The sequence below is a fragment of the Salvelinus fontinalis genome, chromosome 5, assembly GCF_029448725.1.
Source record: "Salvelinus fontinalis isolate EN_2023a chromosome 5, ASM2944872v1, whole genome shotgun sequence".
Taxonomy (NCBI): domain Eukaryota; kingdom Metazoa; phylum Chordata; class Actinopteri; order Salmoniformes; family Salmonidae; genus Salvelinus; species Salvelinus fontinalis.
This window is the reverse complement of record NC_074669.1, coordinates 16,412,600-16,435,669: the sequence shown is the minus strand read 5'-3', so window position 1 is coordinate 16,435,669 and position 23,070 is coordinate 16,412,600. Positions and strand designations below refer to the sequence as shown.

Here is a 23,070-nt window from a genome sequence, read left to right as displayed (position 1 = left end):
GATTCGTTGACTTCCAAATGGTTTCACATTATCCTGACAAACATACCGCGTCTTTGACTACGATGTTTGAAATATTGTTCAGATACGCAGCAAATGAAGGGTGAACGGAAAAGTATTGAAATCATCATCAACATCATCCAACAGACATGGATCCAGAGATCATACAACCTCCCCTTCCTCTGAAGTGATGTGTTTCATGTTAATGAACTCCATGTTAACTGTCAACAACCTTCTTCTTGAAGTACTGTACATTTATCTCCATGACAACTATCCAAACTTCTCACATGAGAGACAGTGTTGCCTAGACTACGTACACACACAGCCCAGCTCCCATACGCAGTGCTCTCCAACCACCAACTCCCACACTCGTGTTAGGGGTTAAGCATGGAGGAAGGGAGGGAGAGGTAGGGCGCCCCAGAGGGAGAGAGAATGTATTTAAGGTTTTTGCTCCCGGGTGAGGGTAGCTGGCAGGCCCTGGGGTGGAGGTGGGAGGAAGGGTGGTGGTGGGGGTGAGGGTGACTGAGTGATGGAGGGATGAACACAAAGGGAGGGAGGAGTGGGAGAAGGGAGAGAAAGGAGGGAGCTCCCCACCTGAGGCTGCAGATCTCTATTGGGGCCCTGTGCCAATGTCAAGGTGCAGACTGAAGGAAGGAGGAGGGGAGCTCCAGACAGACCAGGAGGCTACACAACAACCAGGCTTCTTACAACATCAGTCTTGTCCTTAGCCCTCAATGGTAAGTAAGTCAAGCATTCAGAGCCATTGACAGAATACACACCAAGTCCAGGGCAGACAGTCTCTTCACAAAGCCTGTTGGATAACTTGGTGGAGTTATTCTCAGGGGGAGAATGTCTTGTCAGCTGTAGAAGGTTGCTCTGTAGCAGGCAGCTGCATAGAACAAACCACACCGTTTCCAATGGGGCTTTTGTGCTTGAATTACTAGCCTTCTGAGATGCCCTTTGACCTGTTGACGCTGTCTGTTTTGCCACTGTGGACTGGTGGGAATGACCCCTGGGCAACCGTGACCTTTCACAGAGTTCATCTCACCACTCTGTCTCTGTGTGAACAGCCTAAAGGTCAATGAGTTCTACCACCATCTATGACACAACTGAATGAAAATGAAAGCTGATAAACTGATGCATGATGCATGCATATATATTGGCATTGAACAACATAAACAGGGGAACTCCTCAATAGCAAAATGTGCAAACTAATAAGCAGCCGTATTCTGCAAGTAATGTAATTTCTGGGACGTAATGGCTATAGCCAGGAGTTTTTTCCTTACCACATGACCTGACCACGGAAAAACTCCTGGCCCTTTGTGACATTATAAAGAATTGACTGCCAGTTTGTTGGATATGTTCTCTGATGTCTTATAGCTCTAGACTGGCAGCTTGTGAAGACAGAGAGTGAAGCCCAGCTTCTTATCACCTTGACTTTGAGCCAGCCAGACCAGCCAGACCAGCCAGACTAACCAGACCAGCCAGACTAACCAGACCAGCCAGACCAGCCAGACCAATCAAAAGACCAGGACAATCAGACATAGCCTTTATTTTACAATAGAAAGTCAGTGTGTGCCTGATCGAAAGGGAGGGCCTCTGAATGTTGTTCCTGAAAGGAAACACAAGCCCTGAAGCACCAGAGAAACCCGCACCACCACTTAACTCCTTCCAGTGAAATCATTAGTCATTACCAAGAAACAAGGTGCTACCATACAATGGAATAATACAAAGCTTGTAAAGTGTTCTGTTCTGTTACCTTGAAACAGACACCATTAAAAGCGATGGGAAGAGACAAGAGCATGTAGGAGCTGGAACGAGAGGCACCACTGTTAGCAGGATTTGAACAGATAGTTCAAATCATTCCATCATCTGAGGGCTAGTATGCATCCCAAATGGCACCCTATTCCCTAGATTCCCTAGCATATGGCTCTGCTCAAAAGTAGTGCACTATCTAGGGAATAGGATGCCATTTTGAGATGCAACCTTAGTCTTCTGTGTAAATGTTGCTGGTTCCTTAGTGTGTGTTGTGTAAGCTACATGTATGTTTGACTCACCATGCTTTTTATACACAAATGTGTATATACACTGCTCAAAAAAATAAAGGGAACACTTAAACAACACAATGTAAATCCAAGTCAATCACACTTTTGTGAAATCAAACTGTCCACTTAGGAAGCAACACTGATTGACAATAAATTGCACATGCTGTTGTGCAAATTGAATAGACAAAAGGTGGAAATTATAGGCAATTAGCAAGACACCCCCAATAAAGGAGTGATTCTGCAGGTGGTGACCACTGACCACTTCTCAGTTCATATGCTTCCTGGCTGATGTTTTGGTCACTTTTGAATGCTGGCGGTGCCCTCACTCTAGTGGTAGCATGAGACGGAGTCTACAACCCACACAAGTGGCTCAGGTAGTGCAGCTCATCCAGGATGGTACATTGAGCAGTGTATATATATGAGCTGGCACCAGGGACCCCACAGTGGGCTGGCACCATGGGCCCCACAGTGGACTGGCACCAGGGACCCCACAGTGGACTGGCACCAGGGACCCCACAGTGGGCTGGTAGCAGGGGTACTTAGTGCTGAGTGTAGAAAACACTATGGGACTCATAAAGACATGCCTCTATTTCACTACACAGCATAGTGAGTGACCCGTTCATTACCTTCTTAAATATACTGCTGCTCACCCTGTCCTCTCCTGTGGTACTGCTGGACCTGTCTGTGTAGGAGACTAGATCTGCGTCCCAAATGGCACCATATTCCCTATGGGCCCTGGTCAATAGTAGTGCACTATAAAGGGAATAGGGTGCCGTTTAGGACGTAAGCTAAGAGTACAGGGGCAAAGAGAGCCAGCAGGGGGTTTAGACCCATTCAATAAAATCAATGTGTAAAAATATAAAGGGGGGCCTGCCAAACTAGGGCAGTGTAGTGTGGGTATTTACAGCCAAGTTAGCGGGCTCTACAGCGGGTGTAACATACTGTAGATACAAACTGAGGAGAGAGGAGAGGTAGGAGAGACATGTGGGAAGAAACAAAGAAGGAGAGAGGAGAGAGGCATGGGGGGAGAAACAGAGAAGGAGAGGCATTGGGGGAGAAACAGAGAGAGGAGAGAGACATTGAGGGAGAAACAGAGAAGGAGAGAGGAGAGAGGCATGGGGGAGACACAGAGAGAGGAGAGAGACATAGGGGGAGAAACAGAGAGAGGAGAGAGGCATGGGGGGAGAAACAGAGAGGAGAGAGTCATGGGGGGAGACACAGAGAGAGGAGAGAGTCATGGGGGGAGAAACAGAGAAGGAGAGAGACATAGGGGGAGAAACAGAGAAGGAGAGAGACATAGGGGGAGAAACAGAGAGAGGAGAGAGTCATGGGGGGAGACACAGAGAGAGGAGAGAGTCATGGGGGGAGAAACAGAGAAGGAGAGAGACATAGGGGGAGAAACAGAGAGAGGAGAGAGGCATGGGGGGAGAAACAGAGAAGGAGAGAGACATAGGGGGAGAAACAGAGAGAGGAGAGAGGCATGGGGGGAGAAACAGAGAGGAGAGAGTCATGGGGGGAGACACAGAGAGAGGAGAGAGTCATGGGGGGAGAAACAGAGAAGGAGAGAGACATAGGGGGAGAAACAGAGAGAGGAGAGAGTCATGGGGGGAGACACAGAGAGAGGAGAGAGTCATGGGGGGAGAAACAGAGAAGGAGAGAGACATAGGGGGAGAAACAGAGAGAGGAGAGAGACATAGGGGGAGAAACAGAGAAGGAGAGAGACATAGGGGGAGAAACAGAGAGAGGAGAGAGTCATGGGGGGAGACACAGAGAGAGGAGAGAGTCATGGGGGGAGAAACAGAGAGGAGAGAGTCATGGGGGGAGACACAGAGAGAGGAGAGAGACATAGGGGGAGAAACAGAGAGAGGAGAGAGTCATGGGGGGAGAAACAGAGAGAGGAGAGAGTCATGGGGGGAGACACAGAGAGAGGAGAGAGTCATGGGGGGAGAAACAGAGAGAGGAGAGAGTCATGGGGGGAGACACAGAGAGAGGAGAGAGTCATGGGGGGAGAAACAGAGAGAGGAGAGAGTCATGGGGGGAGAAACAGAGAGAATCTAATCTGACATGAGCCAGAGACAACTAGTAGCTCAGGGAGATGATTTAAATGCTGTGAAGTAAGATTGCAGACCTGTAATCCTCTGGGTTTGGTGGAGATTACCAGGGACTGGTTGGCTGGCTGTGAGACAAACCTAGATTCAGATAGTATTTGTTTTCTTTCAAATGTTTTAGCTGAGCTTCATTGAGCGTGCCCATCGCAATGGAACCAATGAATCCCACAAGATCGAACCCTGTGCATCTACACTGTAGCACTCAGGGCGGGCTAAATCAGATGCTCAAAGTCTTTGAACAAAAACAAATTCTATTTGAACCCAGGTCTGCTAGGCTAACTGACTCTGTGAGAATGTGGTAGACGCAGCACATAGGATCCAGGCTGAAATTAGAGCGTGGCGCTGAGAGAGAGGGAGGCAGAAAATGTCTGGAAGCCGCCTCAGACAGCATCCACAGCACACTGCCCAGCTGTGATTTAATGGGACTGGGCTGCAGTAGTGAGGCAGACACAGCACACCAGTCTGTTAAAACTATGAGTGAGTGTGTCATTGTTAACTCACACTAAGACAGAGGACTAGTGTGTGTGTGTGTGTTTGTTTGCGCACCGAGTAAATGTGAAACGGCTAAGAATATGAGATATCTTGATCCTCTCAATGCTGCATCGTGGGATCTCACTGAATCAGCATTTCCACACATCTGAACTGTCTGTAGCCTTCAGACAATTGGAGTTTGGAACATAAAGAACCATGGCGTAACAGGATTCAGTGAACTAGATAACCTTTGATTCAGAAGAAAGGAGCTGTGGCTCTTTCTGAACGCTGCCCAGTCTAGTCTAGACATGCCCTGAAGCCTCTGAGGGGTTTGTCATGTCTGCTGCGCTAGCTAGGTCTGCGTCCCCAATGGCACCCTATTCCCTATATATATTGCACTCATTTTGATCAGGGCTTTGAGCAAAAGTATTGCACTATGTAGGGAATCGGGTGCCATTGGGGACGCAGCCTAGGTCTAGCTCAGCTGAGTACAGTCGAGTGTCTTGCCTGCCTGCCGTGGCGGTGGAGGTTTCCTTGCCAAGTTTCCTCTCTTTGTTTGGTCCACTCTGGTCAGTCTGGGTGCTTGGCCCGGCCGCACTGCAGCCAAACACACATATATCAACAACACTACAGGCTGTAACTACAGGCAACTGTCTGTTGCCAGGACCTGTGGCCTGGGTGAGTAATAGAGGAGAAGGAGAGGAGAGATAGGGAGAAGTAGGGGGAGGTAGAGGAGAGATAGGGAGAAGCAGAGGGAGGTAGATGGGAGACAGGGAGAAGCAGAGGGGGGTAGAGGAGAGAGAGGGGGAAACAGAGGGAGGTAGAGGGGAGAGAAGGAGATGCAGAGGGAGGTAGAGAGGAGAGCGGGAGAAGCAGAGGGAGGCAGAGAGGTGAGAGGGAGAAGCAGAGGGGGGTAGAGGGGAGACAGGGAGAAGCAGAGGGGGGTAGAGGAGAGAGAGGGAGAAACAGAGGGAGGTAGAGGGGAGAGAAGGAGATGCAGAGGGAGGTAGAGAGGAGAGCGGGAGAAGCAGAGGGAGGCAGAGGGGCGAGAGGGAGAAGCAGAGGGGGGTAGAGGGGAGAGAGGGAGATGCAGAAAGAGGGAAGGCGATGGAAAGGGGGAAAGAGTGAGAGAGAGGGGGAGAGAGGAAGATCTCTGACAGAGGACTGAACTCTTCCCACAACCTGCCAGGGAAAACCATGGTGACTGCTGTCCATTGAGGTGGTACACGCCTGCCAGGGGAGAAGTCATAGGCATACCACACTCTCAAGAGCTCTTAGTACTTAAACAGTCTGTTGGGTCCTGAACCAGGGAAAGTGCACTTTCACCATTCATATGGGCTACGTGGTTTCCTCAACATAAGAGTGCTTAATTAAGGTCTGGACACAGAATCATAGAATTACGTATGAACTCTCTGTGAATCTAGCAGGGGGACAAGTAGGAAAATGATTATTCTGAAACACGAAGGAGAAGAGGAAAGAATAGCATGGCTGAACAGAATACCATTATAAAGCCCTCATCTTTCTGCTTATTGCCATTTTGATGACACAGACCTATAGTTCCACAGTCACTTAGGAAGTATTCTCTAGCCCTCCTCTCAGTCTATACATTGTCTTGTCATATTGTAGCACTGGGATTAGACTCTTTGAAAGCCACTGCGAGCCCTGTGGCCAAAAAGTGATGAGAGAACAACTCCACTACAGACCGACTGAAGAACCTATCTCTGTTGAGTTATGGGTCTGTAGTCAGTCTGCCCTTCCCTTCCATCTCTTGATGTTGAGATAATGAGCGTGTTCCTGTTTGGTGGGTAGAGCAACCGACGAGGGAGAAGGGACGTGTTGTGGACGTGCCCTGAGGTTAGACTAGCAGGGCCGGATGGACTACAGCACTGTGCTTGTGTGTTTACCAGGCCAGCCCTGTCTCTGGCTGTAGTGCTGGGCCGACCAGTCTAAACAGAGTACCGGCAGGCCCTGGCTGTTTGGGGATGGGATGGAGGGCTAAATGACTTACAGATGGACTTCTCAAACACACAGTATGCGTCCCAAATGGCACCCTATTTCATATAGTGCACTACTTTTGACTAGAGCCCTATGGCCCCTGGCCAAATGTAGTGCACTATATATAGGGAATAGGCTACCATTTGGGACACAGTCACAAACAGCAGAGCATAGGGACCATGGCGTGTTGAGGGGCTGTATTCAGCCTTGGTGGAATTTACAGCATACTTATCTAATTGAGATCTCATTACAAGGGGAGAACATTCCTCTGTGTATACGCCTACTGCTAATATGTAGGATATATTTGTTATACTTGCACTAATAAAGTGTACACAGCAGCCAACCGCAAATCCTGATTTATGCTCCATATACTTTGAGTAAGGCCAATAATGATGTTGTGTACAGAGACATGTATGGACATGTCTGGAGGGCGTGTTACACCAGGGGTGCTGCTTTCAACAGGGCAGACTTTTGATGTCTATACCTTCAAAGCATCCTCTGAGGGCTTTTGACTAACCCTGACCAAACATATCTGATTATGGTAGGAAATGGGATAAACGTGATAAAGGACTAATTTACCAAATATGAGGGGATGGACAATAACTTAAACAAATGAAGAGAAAGAGAAAGACATTAACATGGAACTGTCCCACCTTGAGCAACACTGGAATGAGGTTGGAAAAATCCCTGTAATATTGTTGCTAGAGTCTCCAGAGCATGATTTGAGTGTTGTCTTGTGAAAACAGGAGGTTTGTGACATGAAGTCTTCTGTCTTCCACAGTGTTTCTCAGGGCTCCCATAAGTTGTTGGTCTTCAATGGAGCTTGTTGTTTCTGTATTTGTCAGGGATGCCGTCTGACAGAAAGATAACAGACTGTCACGTCCTGCAATCTGTCTTCATCCCCATTCCGTCTGGAGAATTCAACCCAATGCTGTGCTGCCTCTTCCTTTCCAAAGGAGTTCGAGAAAGCCAGAGAGAGCCTTTAGGCTGGATGTGTTGTCTTTGTCTGTGTGCATAAATCACTGTCTGTCGGAGTACAGGGCCCAGGCATTAACACAGCATAACTCACCATCACGCCACTCAAACGCTTCACAACTTTCACCCCCACTAAGATTAATGCTCCGTGTGTGTGTGTGTGTGTGTGTGTGTGTGTGTGTGTGTGTGTGTGTGTGTGTGTGTGTGTGTGTGTGTGTGTGTGTGTGTGTGTGTGTGTGTGTGTGTGTGTGTGTGTGTGTGTGTGTGTGTGTGTGTGTGTGTGTGTGTGTGTGTGTGTGTGTGTGTGTGTGTGTGTGTGTGTGTGTGTGTGTGTGTGTGTGTGTGTGTGTGTGTGTGTGTGTGTGTGTGTGTGTGTGTGTGTGTGTGTGTGTGTGTGTGTGTGTGTGTGTGTGTGTGTGTGTGTGTGTGTGTGTGTGTGTGTGTGTGTGTGTGTGTGTGTGTGTGTGTGTGTGTGTGTGTGTGTGTGTGTGTGTGTGTGTGTGTGTGTGTGTGTGTGTGTGTGTGTGTGTGTGTGTGTGTGTGTGTGTGTGTGTGTGTGTGTGTGTGTGTGTGTGTGTGTGTGTGTGTGTGTGTGTGTGTGTGTGTGTGTGTGTGTGTGTGTGTGTGTGTGTGTGTGTGTGTGTGTGTGTGTGTGTGTGTGTGTGTGTGTGTGTGTGTGTGTGTGTGTGTGTGTGTGTGTGTGTGTGATGAATGCTTCCAGGACTGATGTGCTGGTAAAACAGGGACAAGGAAACTCTGAAGGCTCCACACATGCATCTACATGCAGCCAGTCAGAGAGCAGAGCAGTAGAGACACATCTACATACAGCCAGTCAGAGAGCAGAGCAGTATAGCTCTCAGTCATTGTTTGTTGATGTTTAGTGTTCAGAAAGAGGGGAGAGGGAAATAGTGGCTGGCTGGCGCTACGCATCACAACTCAAAAAGATGTAAGATCTTAATTTGAGCCAGTTTGCTACAGCAGGAAAATAATCCTGCAGCAACAGGAAATGTAAATTATTATGTGGATTATAATTAATATAACTTTTTGTAGGGGTTGATACATTTTTTGTAAGGGAAAATCAAGTCTGAAACCTCAAACACACTACAAGTTTGACATTTCCTGCAACAGGGTGATCAAATGAGATCAAATGAAGATCTGTAGTGGTGGTTGGAGGCAGACCAAGAATGGACGAAGAGAAAGCCAGGGGAGGGGTGTTACATACACACTGACAGGCACACACAACACACACTGATGAACACACACTGACAGGCACACACAACACACACTGATGAACACACACTGACAGGCACACACAACACACACTGATGAACACACACACTGATGTATACACTTGATTAATAATTCCTCTGGGCTGTTGGGAAAGACCCTATTCATGGCTGATTCTACCATAACACTTTGGTGGGTTATGTCTGTGTGTTTAGGTTTTCTATTAGAAGTGACGCAGACATTATGCAACTTTGAGGTTCTTTCGAGGAAAGCTAAGCTTTCTTTGGTCCATGATGAGATGATTTTAAAACTTGATGAGGTCAATATCTTTTCAATCATCAAAATGATATCCTGTTATTCTGAGTGTAATTAAACACTACTTGCAATCAATCACATTATTGTCAGTTGGAGAAGAAAAAGTACCCAATTGTCATACTTAAAACTAAAGATACCTTAATAGAAAATTAATCAAGTAAAAGTAAAAGTCACCTAGTAAAATATTACTTGAGCAAAAGTCTAAAAGTATTTGGTTTTAAATATACTTAAGCATCAAAAGTAAATGAAATTGCTAAATACACTTAGGTATCAAAAGCAGAAGTATAAATCATTTCAAATTCCTTATATTAGGCAAACCAGACAGCACATGTTTTATTTGTATTTTTTTAGGGAGAGCAAGGTGCACACTCCAACACTCACACATCATTTACAAACCAAGCATTTGTGTTTAGTGAGTCCTCCAGATCAGAGGCAGTAGGGATGACCAGGGGTGTTCTGTTGATAAGTGCGTGAATTGGACCATTTTCCCATCCTGCTAAGCATTCAACATGAAACGAGTCCTTTAGGTAACAAAGAAAATGTACGGAGTAAAAAGTACATTATTTTCTTTATGAATGTAGTGAAGTAAAAGTAGGACTAGGGCTGAGGGCTGAGGACTGAGGCTGAGGACTGAGGGCTAGGGCTGAGGCTGAGGGCTGAGACCAGAGGGCGAGGGCTGAGGCGGGTGGAGGGAGAGTAGAGAAGGAAACAATGAGATGGACCTAGCCAGGCTGCCTCTGGAGCAGCAGAGTGGAGAGAGGAGGAATGTGCCAAGGCACGGACAGACAGAGGGTGGGCCATTGGGTTCATCCACCTGCCTGCCGGGGGCACTGCACAAACCCGTCAAAACAAATGTTTCACATGACTACAACTATAATATGAGAGGACATACACACAGAAAACAGTCAAGCAAGTTGGTGCTCTGGGTATCATGCTTTTACTGCTATTTTTCAGTTCTGCTGTGTGGAATTGGTCACCATGGCAACTCTACTAGGAGTCATGCAAAACACTTTTCATATTGTACTCGGGGAGCATGCAGTGATTGGAGACACATTTGATTTGGGGGCTTTGGGTTCCTCACAGTAGGCTGCTGCTGCCTGCTGCTCTGAACAGCTGTTTCACCTGAATCAGTCTGCTAATTAGGAACCTTCGGTTTCACTTTACGTTTCTGTCAGATTGCTTTGCTGTGTGACACAGGATGTAAGAGGGACAGCGAGTGTGTTTTATAAATGTGGGTTTATGTTACCAATCAGGAGATTGTGATCACAACATGCCCAGACAGCAAATGGGCCAGAACTCAATCTGTGGTGGAGTGAGTCTCTCCTTTACCCTCCTGTAGGGTTAGTCTTTAGTTCAGGATCATTTCACTCTTGTCAATACCAGAGGTCTTGGAGAGCTGTGTCCTTTCACTCATGCATTATAGTAGACATGAAGCCATGAGCCAAAGTCAATGCCTATAGCAAAAACCATGGTAGAATGGAGAAAGGTATTGAACTGCACACACACAAACACACACACATACACTTTCGCTCCCTTTCTCTCTCAGCTTAAAGAGAACCAGAGACCTTTGAATGACAGGCAGCTTAATGGCTCCCATTCCAGCCATATTGTCATCCTGTGAGACTTCCCTGAGCGGAAAAACACCAGAATCTGATTATTTCCGACGCGAGTGAAAGGCTTCACACATGCTGATAGTCACAGGATGGCAGTGGCACCGCATCCGGCCCACAGGCTCCAGTCAGACCAACTAACGCTGGCACAACATGGTCCCTGGTGGGCAATGACTGGGCATTAGGCAGGCATCACGTGGTGGCACTCCCCTGCCTGGTCTCTGCCTAGTGGGACACGCCTGGTTACAGCACAGGCCTCCATAACACAGCTGCTGCCTATTGGCTATGATCCACTGAGATCCAGAGGGCTCTGTGTGTGTGTGTGTGTGTGTGTGTGTGTGTGTGTGTGTGTGTGTGTGTGTGTGTGTGTGTGTGTGTGTGTGTGTGTGTGTGTGTGTGTGTGTGTGTGTGTGTGTGTGTGTGTGTGTGTGTGTGTGTGTGTGTGTGTGTGTGTGTGTGTGTGTGTGTGTGTGTGTGTGTGTGTGTGTGTGCATGTGTGCATGTGTGCTCTCTCCCTTCTAGCTGGTATTAGAAATGCCTTTTTAAAACTTCAATGTTCTCCTTTGGAATCATAAACACAAGTCACAACCCACTGTTGTCACAAGTCAACTTGTTGTTGTAGAGGATAGAGGGTATAGGGTCGTTGGCATGGAAACACTGACGAAACGTTAATCAACAGACAAATATGAAACACCTTGCGTGTCACGTACACACTGGCAAGCAGCAGATTACAACTAAGAGATTAGGATACCATCAGGAGTGTTTAACGTCTCGATGGACCGTAACCAGCCATAACATACTCTGTTGAAGAAAACCCATATGAAAAAATACTACAGTTTACAATAGAATACTGCAGTAGGAACTGCGTTTTTTGGGGTATATGTACTTTACTTTACTATCTATACATTTTTTACTTTTAATTTTACTTCACTACATTCTTAAAGAAAATAATGTACCTTTTCCTCCATAAATTTTCCCTGAACCCCAAAAGTACTCGTTACATTTTGAATGCTTAGCAGGACATGAACATTTTCCAATTTACACACTTATCAAGAGAACATCCCTAATCATCCTTACATGCTTCTGATCTGACGGACTCACTAAACACAAATTCTTAGTTTGTAAATTATGTTTAAGTTTTGGAGTGAGCCTCTGGCTATCTATAAATAAAAAAACAAGAAAATGGTGCTGTCTGGTTTGCTTAATATAAGACATTTTAAATGATTTATACTTTTACTTTTGATACTTAAGTGTATTTAAGACCAAATACTTTTAGACTTTTACTCAGGTAGTATTTTACTGGGTGACTTTTATCTTTACTAAAGTATGACAATTGGCCCATTCTGCCCATTCCCCTTCCCATATCACAATATCACAATCACAATTTGTCTACCCATAAGTGAGAAGCCTACAAGCCAAGTATAGAATATATTGTTCTCTACAGATTATAGATAAAAAGCAGAAGTGCTGAACTATCTGCTCAGACCCCAAACCTACCAAAAGGCTTTGGAAAATTTGCTCTTTAAGTATTTCTCCAGTAGGTTTCCTGAAGGAGAAATCCTCCACTTCTATGTCAAAGATAATAAAACAATATAGTAAACACTACATTAATGTCTGCAAAAACTCTACAGTAAATACTACAGTATACTACTGTCCACAAATACACCACAGTATACTACAGTCCACAAAACCCCTACAGTAAATACTACAGTATACTACAATCTGGAAAACACTACATTAATTTCTATAGTATATACTATAGTTTTCTTTGACTACATTATTTATAAACTCAGCAAAAAAAGAAACGTCCTCTCACTGTCAACTGCGTTTATTTTCAGCAACCTTAACATATTTGTATGAACATAACAAGATTCAACAACTGAGACATAAACTGAACAAGTTCCACAGACATGTGACTAACAGAAATGGAATAATGTGTCCCTGAACAAAGGGGGGGGGGGGGTCAAAATCAAAAGTAACAGTCAGTATCTGGTGTGGCCACCAGCTGCATTAAGTACTGCAGTGCATCTCCTCCTCATGGACTGCACCAGATTTGCCAGTTCTTGCTGTGAGATGGTACCCCACTCTTTCACCAAGGCACCTGCAAGTTCCTGGACATTTCTGGGGGGAATGGCCCTAGCCCTCACCCTCCGATCCAACAGGTTCCAGACGTGCTCAATGGGATTGAAATCTGGGCTCTTCGCTGGCCATGGCAGAACACTGACATTCCTGTCTTGCAGGGAATCACGCACAGAACAAGCATTATGGCTGGTGGCATTGTCATGCTGGAGGGTCTTGTCAGGATGAGCCTGCAGGAAGGGTACCACATGAGGGAGGAGGATGTCTTCCCTGTAACGCACAGCGTTGCGATTGCCTGCAATGACAACAAGCTCAGTCCAATGATGCTGTGACACACCGCCCCAGACCCTCCACTTCCAAATCGATCCGGCTCAAGAGTACAGGCCTTGGTCTAACGCTCATTCCTTCGACGATAAATGCAAATCCGACCATCACCCCTGGTGAGACAAAACCACGACTCGTCAGTGAAGAGCACTTTTTGCCAGTCCTGTCTGGTCCAGCGACGGTGGGTTTGTGCCCATAGGCTACGTTGTTGCCGGTGATGTCTGGTGAGGACCTGCCTTACAACAGGCCTACAAGCCCTCAGTCCAGCCTCTCTCAGCCTATTGCGGATAGTCTGAGCACTGATGGAGGGATTGTGAGTTCCTGGTGTAACTCGGGCAGCCATCCTGTACCTGTTCTGCAGGTGTGATGTGTGGATGTACCGATCCTGTGCAGGTGTTGTTACACGTGGTCTGCCACTGAGAGGACGATCAGCTGTCCATCCTGTCTCCCTGTAGCGCTGTCTTAGGCGTCTCACAGTACGGACATTGCAATGTATTGCCCTGGCCACATCTGCAGTCCTCATGCCTCCTTGCAGCATGTCTAAGGCACGTTCATGCAGGTGAGCAGGGACCCTGGGCATCTTTCTTTTGGTGTTTTTCAGAGTCAGTAGAAATGCCTCTTTAGTGTCCTAAGTTTTCATAACTGTGACCTTAATTGCCTACCATCTGTAAGCTGTTAGTGTCTTAAAAACCGTTCCACAGGTGCATGTTCATTAATTGTTTATGGTTCATTGAACAAGCATGGGAAACAGTGTTTAAACCCTTTACAATGAAGATCTGTGAAGTAATTCGGATTTTTACGAATTATCTTTGAAAGACAGGGTCCTGAAAAATGGAAGTTTCTTTTTTTTCTGAGTTTACTATAGTTAACTGCAAATACTACAGTAAAGGGACTTAAGTCCGTAAAACCACTAAATTGAATTATACAGTTTAGTCCGCAAAAACAGTTAGAAAATATTGTGGGATTTATTTATGTGGGAATCCATTATGCACGCAAACACACAACCACTCACGCACAAAGTTATCTAATGACACACACATGAACGCACACACACACATGCACATACACACACATACAAAGATCGCAAATCCACACACACACACACACACACACACACACACACACACACACACACACACACACACACACACACACACAAAGAACAGGGAAGGATAAACCTGTTTTTACCTTGTCCTCCAGGCGGACCAGTCTGGCTCCCACAGTGTAGTATTCTTTATCTACACCTTTCTCTGAAAAACAACACACACATTTCCCTTCATTCAAACACTGGCCTCACTATTGTGGTGTGTGGTACAATCTCAATCATCATTGGTGGGGGCAACACAAGGCATGCAAAAGATCCTGATCTATTCCTATAGGGTCAATAGTGAGACTTGCTGTAACTTAATTCTCTGAGGTCATTGCTGGTATCAGATGTCACAAGGCCTAGGGGAAGTTAGATAGCAGGAGTGGAGACTAAAGTGGGTCCGTTCAACCGTTGTTTCTCTACTACAAGCCAATTTACATCTAACTGCCATGAGACAAGACCAATAGCCTATTGTACCCAACAGCCCAGGGTACTCATTCATTTGACTAATCGAATCATCTTAAATTACACCCTATTAGTCTGAGGCCCGCACCCAACCCTAACCTGCAAATATAGAAAATGCACTATGGACGGCAGTCAAAGATGGAAGAACAATTTTTTGACAACGGGTGCAGGATGTTTGGGGGCCTGATTTAGATATGTTTCTGCTTATAATTTTTGACATTTTGGTAGGCTATTTGTTAGTAAACTTGTCTATAATTAGATGCATGCAGCTTCTCTTCTGTCATTATATTGCCCTAGAATACTAAATAAACCCTCAACAGAATAATGTCATAGATCGATAAAATGAATGCTTCAATCTAGTTACATCTGTATATTTGTCTCTGTCATCTCTCATTTAGGGACTGGGGAGAAAATACAATAACGCAACAACAACAAAAAAACAGGAAAGATTTTCTGTGCAAAATGTACAAATGACATCAGTTTGACGGGTTATAAGGAAAAAGAAAGCTGTGAAAATGACCCAACCCCAAAAAGTTTCTGATATGATTTCAGTTCAGGTTCATTTTATGTGGTTGAAATACTATCAACTTTTATGATGCTTGTATGATGAAGACAGCACCTGTACAGATTCTATCTTACTGAGCATTGCATTCATTCAAGATGCAGAAATAAATTACTCCACTCCTGTTCCCAAGTCCAAATGTTGCCTACATATGGTATATCATTTTACTGCAAGAAATGCTTAATTATGCAGGAGTTGTGAGAGGTGATGTGAGAGGTTATAGACCTACAGTCATTGTCCAGATTTCAGTTTCCATTTAACCCATCTAAACAGGCTACAGTTCACTTGACATGCCATAGACCTATTTAAAGTCCCGTCTTGTGACTGTCGAATTTTTATTGTGCCTCACAATCACCGCACAGAGCATAGCCCGCACTCTTCTCATCCTCTTTTACCACTTTACCAAATCTTTCCCAAACATGGCCCTCCCTTCTCTTTATTTTCAACTCTCCTTTCACAGCTTTTATCTTATTGAATTAAACTTATAGAATTCCCTTTTTGCCCCTGTGGATTGACATGAACTTTTTCTGCCAGTTTCCAAAAGCATTACATTTACATTTACATTTAAGTCATTTAGCAGACGCTCTTATCCAGAGCGACTTACATTACTTGGTTGGCTGTGTAGGCTATTTGGCGTGTGTACAGTTAAGTCCTAAAGTTTAGGCTGGTGCACTAATACCAGACAGACTAAAATAATGAAAGAAAAACATCAATGTAGCTTATATCAATTGCACAAGAGGACATGACATGAAGTAAACCCATCTACCCACCCCTCAGCCACACAATATGTAATGACCCTAAACCCATCTACCCACCCCTCAGCCACACAATATGTAATGACCCTAAACCCATCTACCCACCCCTCAGCCACACAATATGTAATGACCCTAAACCCATCTACCCACCCCTCAGCCACACAATATGTAATGACCCTAAACCCATCTACCCACCCCTCAGCCACACAATATGTAATGACCCTAAACCCATCTACCCACCCTTCAGCCACACAATATGTAATGACCCTAAACCCATTTACCCACCCCTCAGCCACACAATATGTAATAACCCTAAACCCATCTACCCACCCTTCAGCCACACAATATGTAATGACCCTAAACCCGTCCGCCCCGCGGATATAACCGTGGGGACTGCAGGTTCATCATTACACCCCATGTAAAGAAACACAGAGTACACTACCACCCCCGTCACACACACACACACACACACACACACACACACACACACACACACACACACACACACACACACACACACACACACACACACACACACACACACACACACACACACACACACACACACAACCCATCCCCCCACTTCCTTACTAAGGGGCCCCTAACGCAAATAGGTCTTAGTCATGCAGTGAGTTCCTATAAACATAACAGCAGTAGATCAGTGTAATGGGGCTCCATCCTAGGGCCAGGGCAGACTCAGTCTAAGGCTTTGGACTTGGGGGAAGTGGGCTGTGTGTTTGGCAGGCTGACTGCGCTAGTTTTATACTGTATGGCTGGTTTGGTTGTAATGGATGTGGAGTGTGTCGTGTAGTGTGTGTGTGTGTGTGTGTGTGTGTGTGTGTGTGTGTGTGTGTGTGTGTGTGTGTGTGTGTGTGTGTGTGTGTGTGTGTGTGTGTGTGTGTGTGTGTGTGTGTGTGTGCGTGCGTGCGTGCGTCTATGTGTGTGTGTGTGTGTGTGTGTGTGTGTGTGTGTGTGTGTGTGGAGAACACGTGGAAGTGCGCTAAGCTTCTCAGCTGGATTCCTAATCCAATACCAGGGCCAATCAAGAAAGTGTTTAACCATGTTAGCTCCCCCGTTAGCTTCCTGGGTCAGCCAAGACATGTTAACATCCTAGGGAGTTGGAGGGGGAGGGAGGAGGAGGTGAAGGAAGAGGAGGAGGAGGTGGAAGAGAGAGATTGAGAAGAGGAGGAAGATGGTGGTACACAGAGCAGGGGGAGGAGGAGGAGAAGAGGCAGAGAAGGAGGAAGAGGGGGAGAAAGAAGGAGAGGAGGGAGGGTGGTACACAGAGGAGGAGAGAAGATGAGGAGGAGGCAGAGGAGGAGAGGAGGAGAGGGGGAGACGGGTTGGCAGCGTTGTGCATACAAATACTAGTGTGTGTGTGTGTGTGTACCCAAACACACATATCCAAACATACACACTCACAAACTATGTATATACTCTATACACACTACGTGTACACACTAAACACACTGGGGATCTCTTGGCAGAATATTTAGTCTAGTCTATTCAGCCTTATCATGGTGCCTGGTTGTCTCTGTTTGTGAGATATATATAACATTAGGGGGCACAGTGAGGAGTGACAAGAGTTCATGAGTCCCTCAAGTGGGTTTTACCTGCCAGAAACATTCCTGCTTTCCCCAACGTATGGTCCAGTCTGGGGACAAGAAGGAGCACAAGACAGACACGTTAGGGAAAACTTTGGACAAAGCTTTGCAGCATTGGTTAGTGTTTCATGTCTGTGACAGAAAAGTGGAAGGAAAGAAATATAGATAAAGCAAGAGAGTGAAAGAAAGAGAGAGACGGACACAGAGAAAGAAAGAGGAAGACGGAAAGAGAGAGAGGAAGACGGAAAGATAGAGAGAGAGAGAGAGAGAGAGAGAGAGAGAGAGAGAGAGAGAGAGAGAGAGAGAGAGAGAGAGAGAGAGAGAGAGAGGGAGAGAGAGAGAGAGACACACAGTGAAGTCGGAAGTTTACATACACTAAGGTTGGAGTCATTAAATCTTGTTTTTCAACCACTCCACAAATGTCTTGTTCACAAACTATAGTTTTGGAAAGTCGGTTAGGATATCTACTTTGTGCATGACACGAGTCATTTTTCCAACAATTGTTTACAGACAGATTATTTCACTTATAATTCACTGTATCACAAATACAGTGGGTCAGAAGTTTACATACACTAAGTTGACTGTGCCTTTAAATAGCGTGGAAAATTCCAGAAAATGATGTCATGGCTTTAGAAGCTTCTGTTAGGCAAATTGACATAATTTGAGTCCATTGGAGGTGTACCTGTGGAATTATTTCAAGGCCTACCTTCAAACTCAGTGCCTCTTTGCTTGACATCATGGGAAAATCAAAGGAAATCAGCCAAGACCTCAGAAAAAAAATGTGGACCTCCACAAGTCTGGTTCATCCTTGGAAGCAATTTCCAAACGCCTGAAGGTACCACGTTCATCTGTACAAACAATAGCATAAACACCATGGGACCACGCAGCCATCATACCGCTCAGGAATGAGACGCGTTCTCCTAGAGATAAACATACTTTGGTCCGAAAAGTGCAAATCAATCCCAGAACACCAGCAAAGGACATTGTGAAGATGCTGGAGGAAACAGGTACAAAAGTATCTATATCCACAGTAAAATGAGTCCTCAGCAAGGAAGAAGCCACTGCTCCAAAACCGCCATAAAAAAAGCCAGACTACGGTTTGCAACTGCACATGGGGACAAAGATCGTAATTTTTGGAGACTTGTCCTCTGGTCTGATTAAACCAAAATAGAACTGTTTGGCCATAATGACCATTGCTTTGTTTGGAGGAAAAAGGGGGAGGCTTGCAAGCTTAAGAACACCATCCCACCGTGCATGGGGTTGGCAGCATCATGTTGTGGGGGTACTTTGCTGCAGGACGGACTGGTGCACTTCACAAAATAGATAGCTTCATGAGAAAGGAAAATGATTTGGATATATTGAAGCAACAGCTCAAGACATCAGTCAGGAAGTTAAAGCTTGGTCACAAATGGGTCTTCCAAATGGATAATGACCTACAACAAAGTCAAGATATTGGAGTGGCCATCACAAAGCCCTGACCTCAACCCTATAGAAAATGTGTGGGCAGAACTGAAAAAGCCTGTGCAAGCAAGGAGGCCTACAAACCTGACTCAGTTATTATACTCAGATTATTTACATACAAGTTAGAATCACATTTGGGTATGTCTCTCAGTTTTCTCCTATCACAGCCATTCAACTCTTCAACTGTTTTAAAGTCGCCATTGGCCTAATGGTGAAATCCCTGAGTGGTTTCCTTCCTCTCCGGCAACTGAGTTAGGAAGGATGCCTGTATCTTTGTAGTGACTGGTTTATTGATACACCATCCAAAGTGTAACTAATAACTTCACCATGCTCAAAGGGATATTCAATGTATTTCTTTTTACCCATCTACCAATAGGTGCCTTTTTATGGCACTGGAAAATCTCCCTGGTCTTTGTGGTTGAATCTGTGTTTGAATTTCACTGCTCAACTGAGGGACCTTACAGATAATTGTATATGTGGGGTACGTAGATGAGGTAGTCATTCAAAAATCATTGTAAATGCTATTATTGCACACAGAGTGAGTCCATGCAACTTATGTGACTTGTTAAGCAAATCTCTACTCCTGAATTTATGTAGACTTGCCATAACAAATGGGTTGAATAATTATTGACAAAAGTTCAGATATTAATTTTTTATTTATTTGTAAACATTTCTAAAAACATAATTCCACTTTGACATTATGGGTTATTGTGTGTAGGTCAGTAACACAAAATCTCAATTGAATCCATATTGAATACATGTGGAAAAAAGTCAAGGGGTGTGAATACTTTCTGAAGGCACAGTATCCACTCTATAACAAGAAGTATGTATATATTCCTGCTTATCACGCCTACACTGACACTTTGTTTACTGTTATTATTATTTCTCCTGCAACCAGTCACTTTCTTCTAATCCCCCTCCTACATGTACTGTACATATCTACCTCAAACTACTCCAGTACCCCTGCACATTGTACATTGGGGTATTGGCACTGACCCTGTATTTATGGTGTTTTCTTTATTATATCTATATATTTTGTATTAGTTATACTATTTGGATATTGATTACTACACTGTTGGGTTTTAGGTTTTATTTATTCTGAACAAAGAAAAGAAGTGAAAGACAGTACAGATTAAAAAAAACTTGTAAAAACGCTGGCAAGTTAAGCATTTCACTGTACTTGTGCATGTGACAATACCAAATTGAGAGTGTAATGCTTATTTTACTTCTTCTTTTTTTTCAGGGAGTGAATACCTTGAATAAATAAATGAACAAAACAAGAAACACAAACAATGCACCGACATGAAACAGCAACAATGACAACTGGGGAAGAAACCAAAGGGAGTGACATATAAAGGGCAGGTAATCAAGGAGGTGATGGAGTTCAGGTGAGTCTCATTATGCACGTAACGCTGGTGGCAGGTGTGCGCCCTAACGAGCAGACTGGTGACGTAGAGGGGAGAGGGTGAGCACACGTGACAGTCCCCCTTCCCCGACGCGCGGCTCCTGCCGCAGGACGCAGAACAAGATGATGATCCCGGGGATCAGGAGCGGACAGGTTACCTCTGCTAAGGCGCGGGAACCTGTCGATCTGGCTGAGGCGCGGGAGCATGGCGACCTAGAGCGTCGGAGAGAGAGCATACGTGACAGTACCCCCTCCCTAGCGCGTTCGGCTCCAGACACAGGATGCCAACCACCTCGGGGATCCAGAGCGGACCGGTCGCCTCCGCTGAGGCGCAGAAACCTGATGAACTGAACCAGCTGAGGCGTGAGAGCCTGATGAGCCAGCTGAGGCTTGCCAGGTAGCTCCGGCTCCAACACCCGGACCCGACATCACCCCCAACACACAAAAAAACACTCCTTGATGCTTCCCTTTGTTGAGTCGTCATTCTGCAACGATGTTGCTGTTTCATGTCGGTGCACTGTTTGTGTTCCTTCTTTTGTTCATTTATTTATAGCTGTGAGGGGAACGGCACCTCAGTACCTCCAGGCTCTGATCAGGCCCTACACCCAAACAAGGGCACTGCGTTCATCCACCTCTGGCCTGCTCGCCTCCCTACCACTGAGGAAGTACAGTTCCCGCTCAGCCCAGTCAAAACTGTTCGCTGCTCTGGCCCCCCAATGGTGGAACAAACTCCCTCACGACGCCAGGACAGCGGAGTCAATCACCACCTTCCAGAGACACCTGAAACCCCACCTCTTTAAGGAATACCTAGGATAGGATAAAGTAATCCTTCTGACCCCCCCCCCCCCCCTTAAAAGATTTAGATGCACTGTTTGTAAAGTGGCTGTTCCACTGGATGTCATAAGGTGAACGCACCAATTTGTAAGTCGCTCTGGATAAGAGCGTCTGCTAAATGACTTAAATGTAAATGTAAATGTATTTATTCAAGGTATTCACTCCCTGAACTTGCTTCCCGACTCTCAGCGTACATCATTACAGAGAGAGAGCGAGTGACTGCAAGAGACAGAGAGACAGAGAGACAGAGAGACAGAGAGACAGAGAGACAGAGAGACAGAGAGACAGAGAGACAGAGAGAGAGAGAGAGAGAGAGAGAGAGAGAGAGAGAGAGAGAGAGTAAATAAAAAGAAGAGAGTGAGTCAGTGGCCCACCTCCTCTGTAGCTCCTTAATGCGGACCATCATGGTGAGGTGTCCCTGGTTGTACTGCTCCATCACGTCCCTCACGTCATACGGTTTCCTCGCTTGCTGTGGAGTATGAATATTGTATTGTAGTAACACACACAACACACACAGCACATTGTCACCCATGGAAATCCATAGGGAAATCCCTAGGCCAACACGGTGCTTTGTTATTGACGATGAGGAAGCCAAGGGAAGAGTGCTCGTTCAGTGGGCTTTCACTTGTTGTTTTGCGTGAGGATGATGCTATCTTCTGACTAAGTCTGCATCGACCCATTTAACATGATAGGCCCTGTGATGGCCCTAGTTTATTTTTTACAGAGAAGCTAATCACCTACGAATAATTAAGTAATGAGAAGATGGTTGAACGTGAAGACTGAAGCAATGGCCTGGATTTGTTGGAAACTGTTGGAAACGACAACCACAGTCAGATCATAAATAGAGTTGTTGATGACTAAAGGCCATGCGAGGCCATTCTGTGGTAGGTGCTTAGTCTTCTGCAGCTGTGCAGTGAGAGACTCTAGCCACAGAGCCTGAGATGAACAGGGTTCCCATGATACTGAGGCTGAACTGACGACAGGCCAGACACAGATGTGCAGGTGCAAGTTGCAGTCTCAAACATACACACGTACATTGTTAACGCACGCACACATTGCGTACATGCGCATGCACGCACGCACGCATACACAAAACACATACGCATGCACGCACGCGCACGCGCACACACGCACATGCGCACACACACACACACACACACACACACACACACACACACACACACACACACACACACACACACACACACACACCATTTCTGCAGCTGCACAACATGCCCTTGGGCTACCACTCCCCTTCCTGAGTAACCACAACACTCTCCAGAGCCTATTCTCTTTATTCTCCCTCCTTCCACTCCCTTCCTCCACCCCTTCTCCCCCACTCTCCTCCTACTCCCCTCCTCCCCCAGTCCCCTCTTCTACCCTCCACTCTCCTCCTACTCCCTTCCCCCCAGTCTCCTCTTCCACCCCCCCCATCCCCACTCTCCTCCTACTCCCCTCCTCCCCCAGTCCCCTCTTCCACCCCCAACACTCTACTCCTACTCCCTTCCCCCCAGTCCCCCTCCACTCTCCTCCTCCTCCCCCACTCCCCTCCTCCACCCTGTCTTTTACCTGAAATTTCTGTCTGGCCACAAAGTACTTCATTCTCCGGAGTACTTTGATTGCAGATTTTTGGGCGTGAGACAACCTGAGAGACAGACAGACAAACAAAGTTCAATTGGTTGCACTGCAGAGAAGAGAGCTAGCAAGTAAGCATTTTATTGTACCTTGTTCAAGATGCTGTATCCTGTGCA

At 45.8% G+C, this 23,070-nt stretch overlaps 1 protein-coding gene across 1 annotated transcript in view; it reads right to left on the bottom strand.

Annotated features, from left to right (window-relative positions):
- The window catches only part of LOC129855211 (potassium voltage-gated channel subfamily KQT member 1-like), a 301,702-nt gene that overhangs the window by 71,154 nt on the left and 207,478 nt on the right, over positions 1-23,070 (bottom strand). The window contains exons 15-18 of the mRNA XM_055922626.1: positions 22,889-22,964; positions 21,694-21,788; positions 17,629-17,669; positions 14,335-14,396 (exon numbers count right to left, since the gene is read on the bottom strand). Coding sequence (XP_055778601.1) covers positions 14,335-14,396; positions 17,629-17,669; positions 21,694-21,788; positions 22,889-22,964 — 274 coding nt within the window. The remainder of the gene's footprint in view (positions 1-14,334; positions 14,397-17,628; positions 17,670-21,693; positions 21,789-22,888; positions 22,965-23,070) is intronic.